Source organism: Neoarius graeffei, chromosome 12 (genome assembly GCF_027579695.1).
Source record: "Neoarius graeffei isolate fNeoGra1 chromosome 12, fNeoGra1.pri, whole genome shotgun sequence".
Classification (NCBI taxonomy): Eukaryota; Metazoa; Chordata; class Actinopteri; order Siluriformes; family Ariidae; genus Neoarius; species Neoarius graeffei.
Window position 1 is genome coordinate 28,431,681 of NC_083580.1, and position 22,800 is coordinate 28,454,480.

General features: G+C 42.7%; 1 protein-coding gene across 2 annotated transcripts in view; it reads left to right on the plus strand.

Annotated features, from left to right (window-relative positions):
- col5a1 (procollagen, type V, alpha 1) overlaps positions 1-22,800 on the plus strand; it is a 278,601-nt gene that overhangs the window by 209,191 nt on the left and 46,610 nt on the right. For both annotated transcript variants that reach the window (XM_060935757.1, XM_060935758.1), the window contains exons 26-39: positions 2,861-2,905; positions 3,000-3,053; positions 5,059-5,103; positions 8,609-8,662; positions 16,550-16,657; positions 17,495-17,548; positions 17,635-17,688; positions 17,836-17,880; positions 18,005-18,058; positions 19,227-19,271; positions 20,211-20,264; positions 20,363-20,416; positions 20,726-20,779; positions 21,150-21,257. In XM_060935757.1, the coding sequence (XP_060791740.1) occupies positions 2,861-2,905; positions 3,000-3,053; positions 5,059-5,103; positions 8,609-8,662; positions 16,550-16,657; positions 17,495-17,548; positions 17,635-17,688; positions 17,836-17,880; positions 18,005-18,058; positions 19,227-19,271; positions 20,211-20,264; positions 20,363-20,416; positions 20,726-20,779; positions 21,150-21,257 (828 nt within the window). The remainder of the gene's footprint in view (positions 1-2,860; positions 2,906-2,999; positions 3,054-5,058; positions 5,104-8,608; positions 8,663-16,549; positions 16,658-17,494; positions 17,549-17,634; positions 17,689-17,835; positions 17,881-18,004; positions 18,059-19,226; positions 19,272-20,210; positions 20,265-20,362; positions 20,417-20,725; positions 20,780-21,149; positions 21,258-22,800) is intronic.

Consider the following 22,800-nt stretch of genomic DNA (forward strand, 5'->3'; position numbering starts at 1 on the left):
CATTTCAACTGAATTCAAATGGAATCCAAGAAATTCAATACCCTGTGTTGGATTGATGACTGACTTATCAGAGTGAACTTTGAACCCAAGGTCACAAAGGAGTTCTACTGCATGGAGAGTGGCACTCTCACATTCTGCATAACTATCCTCTAGATATAAAGAATAATCAATGTAGCTTAGACAAGTATGACCATAATGAGTTCTTAAATAAGCAAAAACTGGCTTCATCACTTTAGTGAAAATTCTAGGACTGCTAGTTAAACCCATGTGTAAACTAGTAAAGGCATAAAGCTTTTCTCTCCAAATAAACTTAAGATACTTCTGATCCTCAATAGCTATAGGAATAGAATAATACGCATCCTTAAGATCAATAGAGGTCATATAACAATTAGGCTGCATCAGCTTGATAGCTTCGTCTAAAGTATCTATTTTGAAATGATGATGGGTTCACACATTTATTCAGTTTTTTTCAAATATCACCCGAAATGAACCATCCTTTTTACAGTGGTGCTTGAAAGTTTGTGAACCCTTTAGAATTTTCTATATTTCTGCATAAATATGACCTAAAACATGGAGGAATGGGCTAAAATTCCTCCAAGCCGGTGTGCAGGACTGATCAACAGTTACCGGAAACGTTTAGTTGCAGTTATTGCTGCACAAGGGGGTCACACCAGATACTGAAAACAAAGGTTCACATACTTTTGCCACTCACAGATATGTGATATTGGATCATTTTCCTCAATAAATAAATGACCAAGTATAATATTTTTGTCTCATTTGTTTAACTGGGTTCTCTTTATCTACTTTTAGGACTTGTGTGAAAATCTGATGATGTTTTAGGTCATATTTATGCAGAAATATAGAGAATTCTAAAGGGTTCACAAACTTTCAAGCACCACTGTAGGTCTAACAAATATAGGAGACACTATTTGACCACTTTCAGTTGTGGATAATCTTATTATCCCTTTCTCAGGAAACTTATTAATTTCACCATCAATAATAGTTCTATCTCAGTGAAAGAGTAACACGGCCTACTTATGTTAATATTAGGATGAGGTATAGAATCAAATTCTATATGACAATGTGCAACTGTATCCAATATAAATGGATCAGATGTAATACATTTCCAGGCATGGACAAAGTCTCGTAATCCACCTGCTTGGAATGCCCTTTGATTCTTAAGTAACAAAGCAACTTTATTATAAAGTTACCTGATCAGAAGGTTCTTCTATTGAGTCTTAGGGGACTGTGTTTTCCTGGTCTGTCGGGGCCTTGCCTGGCCCCATCCTGCCCCTAAAAAAGGACTTGTAGCCTCTTCCTCTTGCAGAATTGGAAAAGCGTCCACGACCCCAACCTGTTGTGGCTGAAGTCTTGTAAGGCTCATATCGTTGCTTTGTAGTAACTTTATTACTGAGCTTATTGGACTTCATCAAATCTTCTACCTCCTTATTGAATTCATCCCCAAACAACAGAGTTGAGATTGGGGTAGATGGATTACAGAGAGAAGCAGAGTGCTTGTTTAGGTCTGGTCGGATGAGATCCCTGCATTTGAGATTAATATCTGTTTGCAGTAAGTAACATCAATACAACATGTGTGAGAACCTGCTTGTCATTACCAGTTGTGTGGTTACAAACTTGGAGTACTGCCTGTGAGCCTGACATGAGGAAAGACTGAGCCTTCTGAAAAGCTGCATCTTTGTTCTTGGTTTCCTGCTTAAATTGTTGCCATACCTGTTCATTGATTTTAGGAGCAACCAGATTTGCACAATTGGCAGGCTTGAGATACTGATCTTGTACTTCAGTAAGTTTCTCTTTGCTTAGTCTTTCTTTAAGAAGACTAATGACAGTATATGCTAAATCTCCATCAATTTCAGGGCCTGTTTTCTCTGCAGTACTAAATTTCTGCATCAGAGATTTAAAAGATCCCTTGGATACTTTGGGCTCTAATAACTCATTGATTTTTCTCTCGAGCGCATTGTCCTGCTGGGACTTAGTGATCATCAGTCTTTGATTCATCAATATCTGTTATCTCTCCCTCAGTATATTCAGAGTCTTGATAGACTTGATCGATTCGTCCAGACACTTCATTTAGGATTTCTCTTTTCATGTCATGCATTAAATTGGTCATCATTTTCCTAAAGTGGTCTGTAGAATCACTCAGAGGAAGTGGGTCGTTGGATTCAAGGTCGTCCATGACCTAAAAACGTAACGACAGGAGTGAAGTGAAACCCTCACTTTAAAAATATGGAGGACTCAACGCCACGCTCATTCAAGAGTTGAAATAAACTCTGGTATTTTGCAAGCTCATTGCGAATACAAACAATTGGACCAAAAATCTGAAATTTGTGAGGTATAAACGTATTATACCTCTTGTACAAAGATTCAGAACACGTCCTGCAATCTTGTGGCTCGCTTTAAAGCAAAAACCTTCAAACACTAAAAATTTGTTTGTTTGACCCGAGTGTGACACGTCACATCTCTGGTTGTCTGCAAATAATGCCAATAAGCTTGCTGGTGTTATAGAATTTCAGGTAAAAAGAGAAAATAAACTTACCAACTGCAGTTGTAAACATTTTACTTGGCTTCCAAAAAACATACATCCTTCCCTCTGCTTTCGGATATGTGCACTGATCCATGGCGGTGCGTGCACATCTCATGTTAACCTGGATGTACGGTACGTAATGATTTGGTAGAATTAAGCATTAGAAGTTGGATATATATAGTATGTCTGAGAGATTTAGAGTTATTACATACAACTGTGATTATATTTGTCTAATCAGTAATCTCTCACCATTTCTACACACACACACACACACACACACACACACACACACACACACACACACACACACACACACAGGGTCACCCAGGAAAGGAAGGTCCACCTGGTGAGAAAGGCCACATGGTAAGAAAAATCTGTTCGTTATCTCTCTGTCATATGATGATCCAAAGTCTGATATTCTCACTTATTATTCTTTCTCTCTCTTGTTCTCTCTCAGGGACCACCTGGAGCACAAGGACCGATCGGATATCCTGGACCCCGAGGTGTAAAGGTAAGTGCTCCCATGGTAAATCATGATAATCTCCCAGAACTTTAAACTGCGCTAGTCTGATCTCTTCCAGCCCTGTAAAAAAAGATAGTTTAGGATTAAGATTTCTGTTTTGCTCAGGTAAGAGCAAAACAGAAATATTCTGTATTTAGTGAAGAGTTTTAAGGGTGGGCTAAGTTTCCTTCAAAATGAGGTGACTGATAAAGAAATCATAACTTCAAGATATGCATAGCTATCAAACTTGGTTCTCCTCTTCCTGAATTATGTGCTGTATAGGACAGTGTGGAGACAGGACAGGACAGGAAATGAGCGGGAAAGAGAGACGGGGAGGGATCAGGAAATGACCTCGGGTCGGAATCGAACCCAGGTCCCCGGATTTATGGTATGGCGCCTTAGCCACCTGAGCCACGACGCCCCTCCAAAAAAGCATGTTATTTAAGCTAGAAAAAAACAGCTTAATTTTGGGAAGCCTTTTGAAAGGAGATATTTAGTTAAAATTTATTTATTTATCTATTTAAATAAAACATATTTATGCCATGTCTCTGGTGTCAGCCATTTGACAGCATCCAATTTGTAAGTTTTCCAGTGCAGAATGACATCCTGGCAGTAATAGTTTTCCTAGAACAGTATGCATAGTAGTGTTTTATTCCTTATGTATGTTCTGATATATACAGCAATCACCCATAACATTAAACCCGCCTACCTAATAACATATAAGTCCCACTTGTGCCACCAAAATAGCTGTCACACGTCAAGGCATGTACTCCATAAGATATCTGAAGGTGTGCTGTGGTATCTAGCACCAAAACGTTAGCAGAAGATCCTTTAAGTTCTGTAAGTTGTAAGGTGGAGCCTCCATGGATCGGACTTGTTTGTCCAGTACATCCCACAGATGCTCGATTGGATTGAGATCTGAGGAATTTGGAGCCTAAATCAACACCTTGAACTCTTTGTCATGTTCCTGAACAATTTTTGCAGTATGGCAGGGCACATTATTCTGCTGACAGAGGCCATTGCAGTTAGGGAATACTGTTGCTATGAAGGGTCTTCAGCAATGTTTTGGTAGGTGGTACGTATCAAAATAACATCCACATGAATGCCCGGACCCGAGTTTTCCGAGCAGAGCATTGCCCAGAGCATCACACTGCATCCACCGGCTTGCATTCTTCCCATAGTGCATCCTGGTGCCATCTTTTCCCCTGGTAGTCAACGAACACGCACTTGACTGTTCACATGAGGTAAAAGAAATCATGATTTATCAGACCAGGCCACCTTCTTCTGTTGCTCCATGGTCCAGTTCTGATGCTCACATGCCTATTGTAGCTACTTTTGGCAGTGGACAGGGGTCGGCATGGGCACGCTGACCTGTCTGTGGCTACACAGCCGTATACACAGCAAGCTGCAATGCTCTGTGTCTTCTGACACCTTTCTATCATAGCCAGCAGTTTTTCAGCAGTTTGTGCTACAGTAGCTCTTCCGTGGGATTGGACCAGACATAGCCTTTGCTTCCCACACGCATCAGAGAGCCTTGGGTGCCCATGACCCTGTCAGCAGTTATCCGGTTGTCCTTCCTTGGACCACTATTGGTAGGTAATAACAACTGCATACCAGGAATACACCACAAGACCTGTCGTTTTGGAGATGCTCAGACCCAGTCATCTAGCCATCACAATTTGGCCCTTCTCAAATTCACTCATTACTCTTTCCCATTTTTCCTGCTTCCAACACATCAACTTCAAGAACAGAATGTTCACTTGTTGCCTAATGTGTCCCACCCCTTTGCAGGTGCTAAAACTAGATCATTAGTGGTATTTATTTCACCTGTCAGTGATTTTAGTGTTATGGCTGATCGGCATAGGTAATTGAACTTTGGATCTTGGTTTGATGGTTTTGCATTAACTAGGAGCTTTATTTGCATGTTCTTGTTCTTTAATCTTAAGTGCTCTCTCTCTCTCTCTCTCTCTCTCTCTCTCTCTCTGTCTGTCTCTCTGTTTCTTTCTCTCTCTAGGGTGCTGATGGAGTTCGGGGGTTAAAAGGAAACAAGGGTGAAAAGGTACAGTGTGCCTTCATGCAGAGATGCCTACTAGTACGGATTGGCCGTATTTTGTACGGAAAAGTTACGTAAATACGATGTTACGGCAAACAGTGTTATTCTGTACGGAATTATTATAAAGTCTTAAAAAATTCCAGTGAGTTGTTTTTAAATGTCCAAGCGACTTTTTCAATCCATGCACGATTCACAGCTAGGCTATTTATTTTTACGACAACCACACATGCTGTGTGTGACATGCGCAGATTCTGCACATGCTGTGTGTGACATGCGCAGATTCCGCACTAGGGATCGACCGATATGTTTTTTTCAGGACCGATACCAATTATTATGGAATTGGGATGCCGATAACCGATATGTGCAACCGATAAATGTAAACATTATAATTCACATGAAATTAAACATAGCACACACCGACACAGACCTTCATATCCATGAAATGTATGTTTAATTGTAAAATTGAACATGAAATTTTGTGCAGGGAGATGCCAGCAGCATTTGTACAATAAAGTCAAACATTAGTTAGAATAAAATGAGAAATAAAATAAATATTCACCAATAAAAAAAATCACTCTCTACTATATTACAGCTCACCATTTTCAGTGGAAAATAAATGAACATACACTCTGGATTCTTTTACACTAAGAACTAAGTAAGGCTACGTTCACACTGCAGGCTGAAGTGACTCAAATCCGATCTTTTCACCCATATGTGACCTGTATCCGATCTTTTATTGACAATATGAACGACACAGATCCGATTTTTTCAAATCCGACCCAGGCCGTTTGGATATGTGGTCCTAATTCCGATTCCTATCCGCTCTTTTCATATGCAACTTCAGTCTGAACCGCCAGGTCGCATTCATCCGACTTACACGTCATCAACAAGCCACAAACGTCACTATTCTGCGCTGAAGTAGGCGGCAGGTCTCTCAAAAAAAGTTACAACAACATGGCGCATAATCACGGGCGCAGATAGAGGGGGGGATTCGTCCCACCCAGATTTAAATTCACCTCGTTCGGTTCCCCCCACTTATAGGGAGGAAAAAACGTCTATGCTGTCTTTCTTTGCATAAGGCAAACCTCACGGAAAAATCAAAAGACTAATTACCATTCGGTTTATTGAGGTGCACAGCAGTGTATACATAGTTGCAACAACTCACATAAAACAAAGACTGATATTCGGTTGGTTGAGCTGCGCAGACTGCACAGGTTGCGAGCTCGAGCTTGGTTGCTATGGTAACCCAAAACAAGTTTGACAGGCATATCGGGGTTGGTTTGCTGGCAGCTTTGTCCCCCCCCCAGTTCAAAAAACGTATCTGCGCCCCTGTGCATGACATCAATGCGAGGGACGCTTCGGGCTGTGAAGGTTCTGAATCTTCTCAATGGAAGGACGCAGAGGTTAGGGAGCTGATTTCCATTTGGGGGGATGCAGCTGTTCAAGCTAGATTGGATGGGTCATACCGCAACCGGGCGGTTTTACTTCCGTAAACACTGGCCATGCTCACTGCGTGTGACGTCGTCGTATCCTGCAATGCGCATGCGGAACACTTTTAGGTTGCTTTTCGTTCATACTGAGGATCACATACAAGTCGCATATATTTGTTAATGTGAACGACCTCACAAAAAAATCGGGTTTCACAAAAAAATCGGAATTGAGCATTAAGCCTTGCAGTGTGAACGTAGCGTAAGACTTACCAACTTCAAGTAGTTTTTAAATAACAAATCAAGTGTAGGGAGATGCCTGCAGCATTTTTTAAAAAGTAAAATCAAACATAAAATAGGCTATCACTCCCTATTATGTAACAACTTAACAAGTAACCATCTACATTCTAATGCTTTTAATGCCCAAGCCTAATATTCCCAATTTAGGAGGATTATATTGTAGTGAAGGAAGCACAGTTGCTCTGCATGTTAAAAGGAGCGGCTGCTCCTTTAAGAGTCTGTTCAGAGAACGGAAGTCAGAGTGAGGGGGCGGCTTGAAACAGTTCACAGCGGTTAGCTACGCATGTTGATTGGCTATATCGCTTGTGCCAAACAAATCAGATGTTGTGGTGGGCAGGACTGTGTTTTTGAACTCAGAGAGGCGAGTGCAGGAAAGGACGTGCAGTGACAGTCGCGTTAGGAACGAAATGGCTGCAAAAAGGCATGTTATCGGCATATCGGTGGAAATTATGGCCGATACCGATAACCCTAAAAATGCAGAATATCGGCCCGATATATCGGCCAGGCCGATTATCGGTCGACCCCTATTCCGCACATTTGTTCACGCTATTTTCGATACGGTAGAATGGCCGTGCATTACACCCAGTCAAAAGGGCAATGGATACGCGCACTGCAAACTGTGTAGAACTGACATTAACATCACTCATGGTGGTCGCGATGACTGCACGCGGCATGTCAACTACAAAAAAAACATATGGAGTATGCTGAAATGGCGAGTCAGGCGGAAAGTAAATCTGGGGGTATCCAGCAGTTTTTTTACGAAATCTGTGGATGAAAAGACACGGAACGTGACACGTGCTGAAGCGGTGATGGTTGACCTATGCTTGGAGTTGAACTTGCCAATTAGTGCCATGAAATGTGAGTTAAACTTATTCAGTTTCTTTTTACATGTATGATTTTTATTCACTGAAATATCAAACACTGGCTGTACTTCTTTAATTCAAAGTCTTTTCAGTGTTGCAAGTGCAAATGTACATGTAAATGTACATCAAAAACAGAATTTTATGATTAGTGCTGTTGGGATTGTGGCAAAAAATTGATCATTCCACTGTTTTAAATACAATTATAAATGTCATTTTATTCAATGTCTCTTCTGAAGCATTATGCTGAAGTATTTATATATTGGGACATTAAGATAACAATGTCAGACTCTCTTTGGCATGAAATAAGAATTTTTTATTTTATTTTATTAGAATCCGTTAACAGGTAGAACATTTTGCCAGGCAATATAATACTTTTGAGGAGTTACATTCAATACCAATGATTGGTAGTCAACCGTAATGTCTGCAAACAGGGAACACTATTGTATTTATAAAAATGTGATATATTGTATGCTCTAGAAATTTGTTGAGTGGAAATTCAGTTGAGATGGCTGCTCGCGTTTTGTTTATTCAATTCACACGAAACAGTTCTTTTTAATAAATTAAATGTTAAACATATTGGTATATATACCTCTTTATAATGGAAATGCGCATAAATTAACATTACTGAAAGTCATTCCAAAATACTGAATAATGTTAAGAATACTGAAATTCAAAATTTGGGGTAGGCATCTCTGTTCATGTAATGTCTGTGTACTTTATGCACTAATCCAAAAGGTAGACTGTATTAGTTCAAATGTATTTGTTACGAGTCTCTGACTCATTGTACATATCAAAGATAAATAAAGCTATGATTGATTGATTGTCATTAATTTGTTAAAACTGCACTCACTGTTCTTTATTATATTTAAAAAAAAAGTAAAATGTACACCTCCACCTTGTCTTTTTACTACTTTCCCTCAGGGAGAAGATGGTTTCCCTGGATTTAAAGGAGATATGGGTATCAAGGGTGATCGTGTAAGTTGTTTATTATATTATTTATGTCTGGTATGTTGTTGCTGTTAACTACACACGAGCTATATTTGATGTAGTAAAGCAGGTCTGAAAATATCTTTAAGATACATTAACCTAATAAACTCGAATCTGATAAACTAGAAATCCAGGTTGTACCTTACCTACATTCTTTTGCCTATTTTTTGGGTAAACCTGCCTCACAGGGCTTGGAAATGTGAGTCACACAGCTTTGATTTGCCACACATGATGGGTAATGAACGTTAAAGCAGGTGATAAGCCAGCCTTATCATTTGAAGTATTTTCTACTTTCAAACTATGTTTCGTTAAGATCATATGTCTTGGGCTTATAGCTTATTGGAAACAGGACTGAGTGTAGGTCTGAATGAGCTCAGCTTCAGAACTTTCATTTACTGAGTTCCATCTTACTGTTAGTTTTTGTTAGGGTTTTGCTGGGATTTGAACCTGGTTCGTTGGTGTGATAATCCAGCAAACCCCCACTAGGCTACCAGGGGGATGACTCAAATGCAGAGGCGTGAGGCGGAAGTAGAAAAAGTATCAAAAGGTTTATTTATACTATATACAGTCCAGGGCAAAACAAAAAACAAAAAAAAACAAAGAGTATAATCCAACACTGGGAAGACAAAGGGAAAAATAAAATATCCAAAAGTTCAAAGTCCAAAAAGGAAAAGGCAAAAATGCAAAAGCTCAGAAGATCCAAAAACACAGTCACTACTAAATCCAAAAGAAAAGCAAAGTGCAAAACAAAGAACACAGTACAGAGGAAACTGGAGATAAACATAACAGCACAAAGACTCCGTGACAAGAGGACTGAACTCAGGGGGTATAAATACACAAACTAAATTGAACACAGGTGAAGATAATCAGTACTAAACAGGCAATTAACACAAACACAAAACGCAGGAACAGTGGCGGCCTCTAGAGGCCAAAATAAACATGACACGAAAAGGAAATAACAGCGGCCTCTAGAGGCCAAAACAGTCCTAGTCCTAACAGGACCCCCCCCCCAGGAGCGTCTCCTGACGTTCCCAGGGTGATCCGGATGGGCCGAATGGAAGTCCCGACACAGTTCTTTATCTAGGACATCCCGAGCAGGAACCCAGCAGCGCTCCTCAGGACCATAGCCCTCCCAGTCCACCAGATATTGCAACCCGCCACGGACCCGGCGGGAGTCAAGCAGGCAATGCACAGTGAACACAGTCTGCCCCTGGAAGATGCGGGGGGGTGGGGGGTTCCTAGGGGCAGGGGCATACGTGGACGTCAGTACGGGCCGCAACAGGAAAACATGGAATGTGGGGTTGATCCTCAGAGTCCGGGGCAACTGGAGCCGGTAGGAGACAGGGTTCACCCTGTGCACCACCTTGAAGGGGCCAATGTAGCGAGGAGCCAGCTTGCGGTTCTCCACCCGCAGCGGAAGGTCCTTAGTGGACAGCCAAACCCGCTGCCCAGGGCGGAAAGCGTGGGCAGGTCTTCTATGGCGGTTGGCCTGAGTCTGGTTGGTTCTGGAGGTCTGGATGAGGGTCTTCCTGACCTTGCTCCAGGTCTTGCGACACCGTCTCACATATTGGTTGACCGAGGGCACCCCCGCGTCCTCCTCCTGGTCCGGGAACAGAGGTGGCTGGAACCCGAATTGGCACTGGAATGGCGACAGCTTGGTGGCCGATGACTGCAGGGTGTTGTGGGCATACTCCGCCCATGGCAGCCAGGTGCTCCACGATGTCGGGTTATCCATAGCCAGGCCTCGCAGGGTGGTTTCCAGGTCCTGGTTGAGCCTCTCCGTCTGACCATTGGACTGTGGGTGAAACCCAGAGGAGAGGCTGGCAGTGGCTCCGATGACCTTGCAGAACCCGTGCCACACTCGGGAGGAGAACTGGGGCCCTCGGTCTGAGACGATGTCCTGTGGAAGACCAAAGACTCGGAAGACATGATTAAACATAAGTTTCGCTGTTTCAAGAGCAGAGGGGAGTTTGCACAGTGGTATGAAGTGGCAGGCCTTGAAGAATCTGTCAACTATGACCAAAATGACCGTGTTACCTTGTGACTCAGGGAGACCTGTGATGAAGTCGACTGCCACGTGGGACCAGGGACGCCGGGGAATGGTCAGAGGATGCAGGAGACCCTGGGGACGCTGTCGTGGATTCTTGGTTCTGGTGCAAACCTCACAGGACAGGACAAATGACCTTACTTCCTTCTCCATGTTAGGCCACCAGAAGCGTCTTTTCAGGAAGTCCAGGGTCCTCCGAGCTCCCGGGTGGGCGGTGAGAGGGGAAGAGTGACCCCACTGGAGAACCTTGGCCCGGGCTTGATGTGGGACGTACAAGAGGCCCGGTGGCCCCGTCCCAGGACCGTGGTCCTGGCGTTGGGCTCGTCGGACAGCCTCCTCAATACCCCAGCGGACAGGGGTCACAATCCGGGACACAGGGATAATAGGCCCGACTTCATTCTCCCTGTTAGTGGCAGAGAACAGCCTGGACAATGCGTCAGGTTTGGTGTTCTTGGAGCCGGGGCGGTACGAGAGGGTGAAGTCAAACCGACTGAAAAACAGGGCCCACCTAGCCTGTCGAGGGTTCAGTCTCTTGGCTTGCTGGAGGTACTCCAGGTTCTTGTGGTCAGTCCAAACCAGGAATGGATGTTGCGCTCCCTCCAGCCAGTGCCTCCACTCCTCAAGGGCCAGTTTGACCGCTAGCAGTTCTCGATCCCCCACATCGTACCGGGACTCCGCAGGACTCAGGCGGTGGGAGAAGTAAGCGCAGGGGTGCAGCTTTCCTTCCGAACGTTGCGAGAGCACCGCGCCGACACCACTGTCCGAGGCGTCCACCTCCACGATGAATGGTTGGGAGGTGTCCGGGAGGACCAGAATGGGTGCCGTGCAGAAGCGGTCCTTGAGGTCTTTGAACACCTTTTCCGCCTGAGGAGACCAGCCATAAGATCCACCTGTCCCTTTGGTGAGGTCTGACATGGGTGCTGCTACAGAACTGAAGTTCCTGATGAACTTGCGGTAGAAGTTAGCGAATCCTAAGAACCGCTGAACCTCCTTAACGGACTTGGGAGTAGGCCAGTCCCGGACGGCCAGGGTCTTGGCAGGGTCCATTTGGAGTTGGCCTGTCCGTACAATAAATCCCAGAAAGGAGACCTCGGGAACATGAAATTCGCATTTCTGGGCCTTGGCGAACAGATTGTTCTGTAGCAGCCTCCGGAGAACCTAGCGGACATGGTGGCAGTGCTCCTGCACGGTCTTGGAAAAGATAAGGATGTCGTCGAGGTAGACAAAAACGTACAGGTTAATCATGTCCCTTAAGACGTCGTTGATTAGGGCCTGAAAAACAGCTGGTGCGTTGGTGAGTCCGAAGGGCATCACCTGGTATTCGTAGTGCCCAGACGGGGTGTTAAAGGCAGTCTTCCACTCGTCTCCCTGTCGGATACGGATGAGGTGGTATGCGTTCCGTAGGTCCAACTTGGTGAAGACGGTGGCGCCTTGGAGCAGGTTGAAAGCAGTGGACATCAGCGGAAGGGGATATCGGTTGCGCACAGTGATCTTGTTCAGGCCCCTGTAGTCAATACATGGTCGGAGCCCCCCATCCTTCTTGCCGACAAAGAAGAAGCCGGCACCAGCAGGTGAGGTGGAGGGTCGAATGAACCCAGAGACCAGGGCGTCTTTGAGGTATTCCTCCATGGCCTTGCGTTCTGGCTGAGAGAGGGAAAACAGTCTGCCACGAGGAGGGGTAGTCCCAGGGAGCAAGTCGATGGCACAGTCGTAGGCCCGGTGCGGAGGAAGAACGGCGGCCCTGCTCTTGCTGAATACCTCCTTGAGATCCCAGTACTCTGTGGGAACTTGAGATAACTCGGTGAGATCAGGGGGCTCGGCAGGAGACACAGGAGAGCTAGAGAGCAGACAAGAGGCATGGCATGCAGGGCCCCATTCCACAACCTGGCTTGTTACCCAGTCTATGCGAGGGTTGTGGCGAGTAAGCCAAGGAAGGCCTAGAATAACTGGGAACTCAGGTGAAGGAATATTTCTTCCTTGTGACCTTGAGACTGGAGGAAGACTGGAGAAGTAACTTGGGTGACTCTTCCATCACCTAACGCTTGGCCATCGAGGGCAGACACAGACAGTGGGACTTCAAGAGGTGCAGTCGGAATATTGATGCTTTGGGCGAAGTGAATATCCATAAAGTTCCCAGCTGCCCCTGAGTCTAACAAAGCTTGACAAGAGTGGATAGACTCACCCCAGGAGATGGAGACCGGGATGTAGATTCCTTGGCCAGGGAGTCCGGGAGAGAGGGTAGGCCCCGTCACAACCCTCCCTCGGCTGGACGGGGCGGTCCTTTTCCCAAGAGTTCGGGACATGATGCTCGGAAATGACCAGCCTTGCCACAGTAGATGCAGCACTTGTCCCTCCTTCTGCGCTCCCTCTCAGATGCGGAGAGGCGAGTACGACCCACTTGCATGGGTTCTGGACAGTCACTGAAGGAGGTAGACGGTTTCCAGGTAGAGGTAGGGAGGCTGGGGGGGCTCAAGGCTTGGTGGCGTTCTCTCATCCTGTTGTCCAGACGAATAGCATGTGAGATGAGGGTTTCGAGGTCACTTGGGCATCCAACAGAGGCCAGACCGTCCTTGATGGGGTCAGACAGACCATGGTGGAAGGCTGACACCAGGGCAGTCTCGTTCCATCCACTTACTGCTGCGAGCGTTCGGAACGAGATGGCGTAATCTGCGACGCTTCCTCCTTGCCGGATGGACATGAGCTTTCGGGCTGCGTCGGTACTGATGTCCGCCTGATCGAAGACCCGAAGCATCTCTTCAGAAAACAGCTGGAAATCAAGGCACTCAGGTCCCTGTCTTTGCCAGATAGCAGTAGCCCAGGCTCGCACCTTACCAGCTAATAAGGTGATCACAAAGGCAATCTTGCGGCGATCCGTAGTGTAGGTGGTAGGCTGAAGCTCAAAGGTGAGTTGACACTGGGTAAGGAACTCTCGGCACTCACTGTGCTTGCCGTTGTACCTCTGTGGTGCAGGAAGGCTGGGTTCCCGAGGTGAAGAAGGCAGCATGGCAGGAGGCACAGGAGCTGGATCAGGAGATGCAGGCAGAGATGTCAGCTGTGCCAGGGTTTTCCCGATTTGCTGAAGCAGTTCCTTGTGGCGAGCAAGGGCCTCACGTTGGCTGGTGAGCATACGTCCATGAGTGTCCATGGTCGCTCCGAAGCGTGTCAAAGCTGCCGTAATTCCCTGAAGGTTGGCCGGGTAGACAGTTGAAGCAGCCTCTGCTGAGTCGGTCATGACGGAGTCTTTCTGTTAGGGTTTTGCTGGGATTCGAACCTGGTTCGTTGGTGTGATAATCCAGCAAACCCCCACTAGGCCACCAGGGGGATGACTCAAATGCAGAGGCGTGAGGCGGAAGTAGAAAAAGTATCAAAAGGTTTATTTATACTATATACACTATATACAATCCAGGGCAAAAAAAAAAACCAAAGAGTATAATCCAACACTGGGAAGACAAAGGGAAAAATAAAATATCCAAAAGTTCAAAGTCCAAAAAGGAAAAGGCAAAAATGCAAAAGCTCAGAAGATCCAAAAACACAGTCACTACTAAATCCAAAAGAAAAGCAAAGTGCAAAACAAAGAACACAGTACAGAGGAAACTGGAGATAAACATAACAGCACAAAGGCTCCGTGACAAGAGGACTGAACTCAGGGGGTATAAATACACAAACTAAATTGAACACAGGTGAAGATAATCAGGACTAAACAGGCAATTAACACAAACACAAAACACAGGAACAGTGGCGGCCTCTAGAGGCCAAAATAAACATGACACGAAAAGGAAATAACAGCGGCCTCTAGAGGCCAAAACAGTCCTAGTCCTAACAGTTTTGTTACTATGGATTGGTTAAAAATGCCTGAGGAAAATGTAATTGCAAATTTACCTTTATTGGAAAGGCAATTTTGAGAATGTAAGCATGTTTATCAATGGCACATTAACTTCCAGTGATATGCAATTTTTAAAATGCTTTACAAATATACAAATCAAGCCACATACAAAATATGAAATCAGAAAAATAAGCTAAGATGTTTATAGGCTCTACTGTAAAGTTCGTTATGTTTGGAGCACTCCCTCAGCATGTCATGCAGTTTTCACATCCAGCATAGTGTTTACATCCAGTGTTTTAATGTAGCTGATAATATTAAAGGTAGACTGTCTTTCAGATTTTTCAAGTGTAGGTCATAAAAAGAATTTTCCCTGACACACAGTTATTTTTGTTTAGTGGGCCGAAAGCTACTGAATTCAAATCACAGACCAATTTTATTACGTTTTTTAAATAGAACAGTTAATGAATTTAGGGCCACGTGGCCCTAAATTCTCTGCTATTTTTGCCTGCTTCAGCATGACCCAATTCAAGATACTATCTCATGCATCACAAGGTGGGCTTTCCCCGTTTGTGCAAGGCATTGTGGGATACAAATTTGAAACAGGAGAGAAAAATGGAGGACATGAGTGTGTGAATGAAACGCGAAAGACCGACTACAGTAACGGAAAGTGAGAAGAAAAGACATTATGTTGTGAAGGAAAGGAAACGCAGGACCAAACTAATAAATATTGGTGGTCAGCAAGCACCTCGTTGTGATCAGCTGTTCGTTTAGCGACAGAATGATGTAACTGTCAGTGCACGGTGAAGGTAAAGCTGCAGATGGAAGTAATGCTAGATAGCTGCCGTAAAACCCAAAAGAAGAAGAAACAGGTAAACCTGCACATGCACACACGGACTTCCTCTGCTTAACTGCGTGAAGCAAGCAATTTCATGCGCATTATTTGCTAGTTAATTTGAATCCCCTCAAATTAGAAAACTTCCCAGCCACAGAATGTCCTCGTTTTTTTAGATATTACAGAAATAAACATATCACAATGACCATTTTTCAGAGGGAACTAAATTTCACCGATTTTATGAAATCGAAAGGTCATCTAGCTTTAAAAACGAGTCCAAACAGAAAATATGGCAACTCAGTCCCACAATGCAGTGCAACGTGATGTCAATTCCCAAGCCCCAACTGATTCCCAAACCACTTTGTAGGTATACAATTAATGCATAATGTGTCACCCAACTTTGAGCTTGTTTATCAATGAAAAATGTCCATGATATGGCCATCAAAGACCAGTTATTCTGCTCAGGTGGCATAGTGGTTAGCACTGTTGCCTCACAGCAAGAAGGTTCTGGGTTCAAGCCCAGTGGCCGACGGGGGCCTTTCTGTGTGGAGTTTGCCATGTTCTCCCCGTGTCTGCATGGGTTTCCTCCAGGTGCTCCGGTTTCTCCCTCAGTCCAAAGACATGTAGGTTAGGCTAATTGGTGGCTCTAAATTGACCATGAATGTGAATGCTTGTTTGTCTCTATGTGTCAGCCCTGTGATGACCTGGCGACTTGTCCAGGGCGTACCCCGCCTTTCGCTCATAGTCAGCTGGGATTGGCTCCAGCTTGCCCATGACTCTGCACAGGGTAAGCGGTTACAGAAAATGGATGGCTGCATTGTTCTGATTAGTAACAGTGACATAGTAGCCTGTGTTAGTAGTACAGCCTCAGTGCTGCACATTTTTAAAAACCGTGTTCACTTACTAGACACTTTATTAGACACACTGAAATACTATAAATATTTTGTCATTTCATTTTAATTATCAACTAGTCTTTTTTCAGTGTCACTTTTTGACCACATCACCTCTATAGCTTTTTGGGTTCTAAATCTAGTCATGACATTACTAGATTTATATATAGTTTTAAGTTTTTTAAGTTAAAACTTAAAACTATATAGTTTTAAGTTTTATAAACTCCAACAACACTTTGGTACACTGCAGTAATGTGTGTGTGTGTGTGTGTCTGTGACTCAGGGTGAGCTCGGACCTGCAGGGCCCAGAGGAGAGGACGGTCCTGAGGGACCTAAAGGACGAGCTGGTCTTCCTGGAGATCCCGGACCTCTTGGACCAACTGGAGAGAAGGTCGGTGTGTGTGCGTGTGTGAGAGAGAAAGAACAATTAATATAGTCATCTCCTTCAGTAATAACTTGTGTATTCATGTTTTTCTGTTCAGTTAAAACATGTAAAATGTACTTACTTTTGATCTTTTGTCTTATTCTGTTTTGTATGGTTTGAAATAAACAAGGGATCACTTCTTAGATCCATCACAAATTTCTCTTTAACAGTTCCTCATTGACAAACAAAATGGCACAATCAAACATTTACATAACCTTATGGGTAACAATATCACTCTGACACAGAGTGAACATTAAATGTAGCTGTGTATTTATATATTTTGTATTTCTGCACTGCAAAAAATTGAAAACTGAATTTGAGGAGAAAATTACTTAATACTAGTGAAATTATCTTGCTGCATGGACAGATATTTTTACTTGATAAGACATCTTAGAATAAGTTGGTTGCAATCTAAAACTAGGTTTAATAATCTCAGAATTGGTGTCTTGTATTCTTCTAATCAGAAATGCTAGATCATTTAAATTATTTTCAAGATATTTTAACTTGCTAAGATATTTTTTGCAGTGTAATACATAAAAACAAAAAAAATTACCATTTTTAAAATTTATTTCCTCACAGTAATATTTATTTGTAGGTGACGTTTAGATTGGATCTGATGAAAATTATACTGTGTATTAAAATCAGTAAATTATACTGAAAAAGTTACAATGTAGGCTATGCAAATTTTACAAAAAAAAAAATCATTATAGATCAAGGTGTATAGTACTCTGTATATAATCTGACTGTGGCCTCCCTGATGTGGAATTTGCTCATTTATATGTTTATTTGTTTGTATTCATTTAGGGCAAGCTTGGTGTTCCAGGATTACCAGGTTATCCTGGAAGACAAGGGCCAAAGGTAACTTTCATGGCTCTTATTGCCTCTCATATCTTTTTCAGTGACATAATGGACATGTTCATTCTCATTCGTTCTTTGCTTTACAGGGTTCTCAAGGATTCCAAGGATTCCCAGGAGCCAATGGAGAAAAGGGAACAAGGGTACAACTGTGTGATGATAACTCTACATACTCACCTACTTTCAACATGCTTTACAAACCAATACACTGAATATAAACTAATACAAATGCTGTGACTAATGCTAACTGTCTGTACCTATCTTTTGTGTTTATCTCTATCTTTCTGTAGGGAATATCTGGAAAGCCTGGACCACGGGGACAGCGAGGACCTACTGTAAGAGTCTCCTTCCTACCGCAACACGCACATCCAGATAGATGTTGAAAAAAGTTTAGTCCAGGAAACTGGTTAAAGGATACAGTGCTCATCCTTCCATCCTTCTGTCTCTCTCTTTCTTCAGGGCCCTCGTGGAGAAAGAGGCCCAAGGGGACCCACAGGAAAAGCAGGACCAAAGGTAACTAACTTTTAATTTCATCAGAGACATGTATCACTGCTGAGTTCATGTACTGTAAAGTGTAAAACATTTTCATCCACCTCTTTTTCTACTAATTGTGAAAGGATGGGACAACACATGAATGAAAAATGCTAGAGATTATGAACTAAAAATGGCAGAAATCTGACTCTTTTAAATCAAATTGTATATATGTGAGTCACAGTGACACTGTATCTTGTAGTGCACTGCTACTTTAACAAGGCTTTATACTATAAATGGTGTGTGGGAGAGCAATTCACGTTGTTATTCACAGTGATGCACTGTTTCTTTTTTAATATAATTTTCTCGTACACATCATTTTTCATTGTTGCTCTGTAGCTCATGCAAAGCAGACAGCAAATGAAAATTAATTAAAATTTTCACTGATTTTGAAAAACTACAGATCAAGGGTGATGTGCAGCACTAACCGAGCAACCTATTATTCTATTCAATTTTTCTAAATTATTTAAGCTGATGTTAAGATCCATGTTTAAATATAGTTTGACTGTTTGTAATGTGTTTTTTAATGATTTTTGTCATGGTTACTTCCCACCTGGCCTGCTTACAGAACAGTGAAAAAGAGCTAGAATTAAATCTTTGATTGGACAAACTTTAGAGGTGTCCCAATACAAAAACATGAATGCAGCCCTGACAGCCAGGGAAAAGTTTATTCCACAGGTGTTTTCTGTGGAATAAACTGACATCAACTGCTATATTGAATTAATTATGATGCATGTTCCAGTTTATCACATTACCAAAACTGCACACCATACTGAATAACAAGTGCCTTAATGACTGAATAACCCCTCTGAAAGTTTTGAAACAGCAAGACCAATTCTCTCTTTTCTTTTGCTATACACTGAAGGCATTTAGGTTTGAGAACAAAAAATGAACGAGATGATAGATTAGCATTTCAGTTTTCATTTCCTGATATTTACATCTAAATGTTTTCAACAACTTTTGAAAAAAATGCCTTTTTTGTTTGAACCCACCCATTTTTCAAGTGATTGAAAATATTGGAACATGTGACTGGTGTTTCTTGTTGCCCAGGTGTGACCTGTTAAATTGATTGTTTAAACAATTAAAAATAAAAAAAATATATAAAATGTGTACACTTTTCCCTTCTTCATTCCACTTTGCACCTCCACAGGGCAACTCAGGAAGTGATGGACCCCCAGGACCACCTGGTGAACGGGTATGGATTTACAATACTTTATATTTTTTTGTACCAATTACTGATCAACAATCAGTAATATCCAAAGGTTCCAAATAAACTGTTCACAAACAGTAAGCTCAGAAATCTGAGCTTCAAAATCTAAGAATGTACAATATGGGTTATGCACATGCATAAATGCAAATTTATGCATGTGATGTGTCAAGAACTCCCATTATTATACTAAATTAATTAAAGCTGATTAATTAAAAGCCCTGCAATGACCTAGCAATTTGTCCAGGGTGTACCCCGCCGCTTGCCTATAGTCAGCTGGGATAGGCTCCAGCTTGCCCGCGACCCTGCACAGGATAAGTGGTTACGGATAATGGATGGATGATTAATTAAAGTTGGATGCTGATGCTGTCCTATATCTAGCCTCATGTTTGTCCATAAATATTTTACAATGTGCAACATGGACTGCATAGAAGAGTGAAGTTCCATGCACAGAGTCTGTTAAAACACAATCCAAAATCCAAGTAATTAGGCAAGCAGTAATCACATTAACACACTATTGGCACAAATCTTCATACCAAGAGAATAAACCAAAGAGTAGACAAAAAGAGTTAGCAAAATGGTCAGAACACAGATAAGGAAAATAGGGAAAACACAGCTTGGAACAGACACAACACAAAGCATTGTCAAGACTTTGCAAAGAGTGGAGACCATTCACCCATATCATACAAAACCAAGAAGTAAACAGGAAAAGACACTGGCAAGACTTTTGCAAAGAGTAAAGATCATGTGCTGATATAAAGTAAAACCAAGAAGTAAACAGGAAATGAATAGCTGAATAGAACGATAGTGACATTGACCTCTGCTGGTAGGGAGGGCTACTGTCCTAGGCTGCAGTGACAGTCCACCTGTTTACAAAGATAACAAGTAATTGATAATGTTTAATGTGTGTGTGTGTGTGTTCTGCAGGGTCTGCCAGGACCTCAGGGATCAACTGGATTTCCTGGACCTAAAGGACCTCCTGTGAGTAACATTTGAAATAGAAATGAAAATTGAATGGTAGGGTTTTTTTTTTTCGTTTCCTGTTTTTTCTCTCATTTGTCCATTGTCTATTTTTTCAGGGACCACCTGGAAAAGACGGACTGCCAGGGCACCCTGGCCAGAGAGGAGAGACAGTGAGCCATGCTACACACACACACAAAAGGAGATTTAGTTTGATCCCCAAGAAGGCATTTTGATAAAGTTTAACTTACCATACATTTTTTTCAGTCCCACCCAGTTTATGAGACACAGTTATCCCATTCACCCCACCTGTCCACCCATCTTTATACCTGCTATCTCCATCAATCTTTGTCTTTCTGTACACCTGTCACCTATCTGTCCTCCAAACTTTAAAACTATCCCAACATCTGTCCCTCCAACTGTTCAATCAACTGTACCACCACTTTTTTCATTCCTCACTCATGAAATTGTCCTCTCCTCAGGGTTTCCAAGGAAAGACTGGACCTCCTGGACCTCCAGGTGTGCTGGGACCTCAGGTGAGCATTTACACACACACACACACACACACACACACACACACACACACACACACACACAAGAAGATGCATTCTGATCACTAAGAATGCATTTTTCATTAAACAAAATCTGAGCTATCAACTACAGCTTCCTTGACCTGCTATTGACTGCTCCCTCTCTAGTCATTATCTTACAGTAAAAATCTCTATATTTAGAGCAGCACACAGACTTGGAATGGATTTAAATATGATAATCCAAAAATGGATCTAATCCACACCATTATCTGTCATAATCTTGTGAAATGTGTCCAGTGCAATTCTGTTACGGCTGGGCTAATGTGTAATACTATATTACCCGTAATTCATTGATTACCCATTTCTCACTGCGTAGGGACCAACAGGTGAAACCGGACCAATGGGAGAGCGAGGCCATCCCGGACCTCCAGGACCACCAGGTGAACAAGGTCTGCCCGGACCTGCTGGTAAAGAAGGAGCCAAGGTGAGAACACACACACATGCATGCATTAGTACAACCCCACCCAAATACAATGCCATCTGGTAGATTGACACACCTAAGCTTTTCATTCCTGGTTGTAATCAAATAGATTCTATCTTGGGTGTGGTTTTATTTGTAGCTACATTTATACATTTGTTCACAAAAAAAAAGATTAACGAGAAATGGCTAAGAATTGTAGAATTTTTTCACTCACCTGCCTTGTGTCCAAAATCGCTCACTCGTTCACTACTCCCTATATAGGGAATTACTATGTAGAGGACTAGTGAACTCATTGGTAAAATGAAAAAACACTTTCAGACACTTATCCGTCGCGCTGGTATTTACGTCATTACTGTTGCACAAATAAAACGTGTCAGATCAGGCAGCTGGTGGGTTTTCAAAATAATAAATACGTGCATGTATTTTTGTGATAAATACAGTGGTGCTTGAAAGTTTGTGAACCCTTTAGAATTGTCTATATTTCTGCATAAATATGACCTAAAACGTCATCAGATTTTCACACAAGTCCTAAAAATAAAGACAACCCAGTTAAACAAATGAGACAAAATATTATACTTGGTCATTTATTTATTGAGGAAAATGATCCAATATTACATATCTGTGAGTGGCAAAAGTATGTGAACCTCTAGGATTAGCAGTTAATTTGAAGGTGAAATTAGTCAGGTGTTTTCAATCAAGGGGATAGCAATCAGGTGTGAGTGGGCACCCTGTTTTATTTAAGCAACAGGGATCTATTAAAGTCTGATCTTCACAATACATGTTTGTGGAAGTGTATCATGGCACGAACAAAGGAGATTTCTGAAGACCTCAGAAAAAGCATCGTGGATACTCATCAGGCTGGAAAAGGTTACAAAACCATCTCTAAAGATTTTGGACTCCACCAATCCACAGTCAGACAGATTGTGTACAAATGGAGGAAATTCAAGACCATTGTTACCCTCTCCAGGAGTGGTCGGCGAACAAAGATCACTCCAAGAGCAAGGCGTGTAATAGTCGGCGAGGTCACAAAAGACCCCAGGGTAACTTCTAAGCAACTGAAGGCCTCTCTCACATTGGCTAATGTTAATGTTCTTGAGTCCACCATCAGGAGAACACTGAACAACAATGGTGTGCATGGCAGGGTTGCAAGGAGAAAGCCACTGCTCTCCAAAAATAACATTGCTGCTCATCTGCAGTTTGCTAAAGATCACATGGACAAGCCAGAAGGCTATGAGAAAAATGTTTTGTGGACGGATGAGACCAAAATAGAACTTTTTGGTTTAAATGAGAAGTGTTATGTTTGGAGAAAGGAAAACACTGCATTCCAGTATTCCACCTGTGAAACGTGGTGGTAGTATCATGGTTTGGGCCTGTTTTGCTGCATCTGGGCTGGGACGGCTTGACATCATTGATGGAACAATTAATTCTGAATTATACCAGCGAATTCTAAAGCAAAATGGCAGGACATCCTGTCCATGAACTGAATCTCAAGAGAAGGTGGGTCATGCAGCAAGACAACGACACTAAGCACACAAGTTGTTCTACC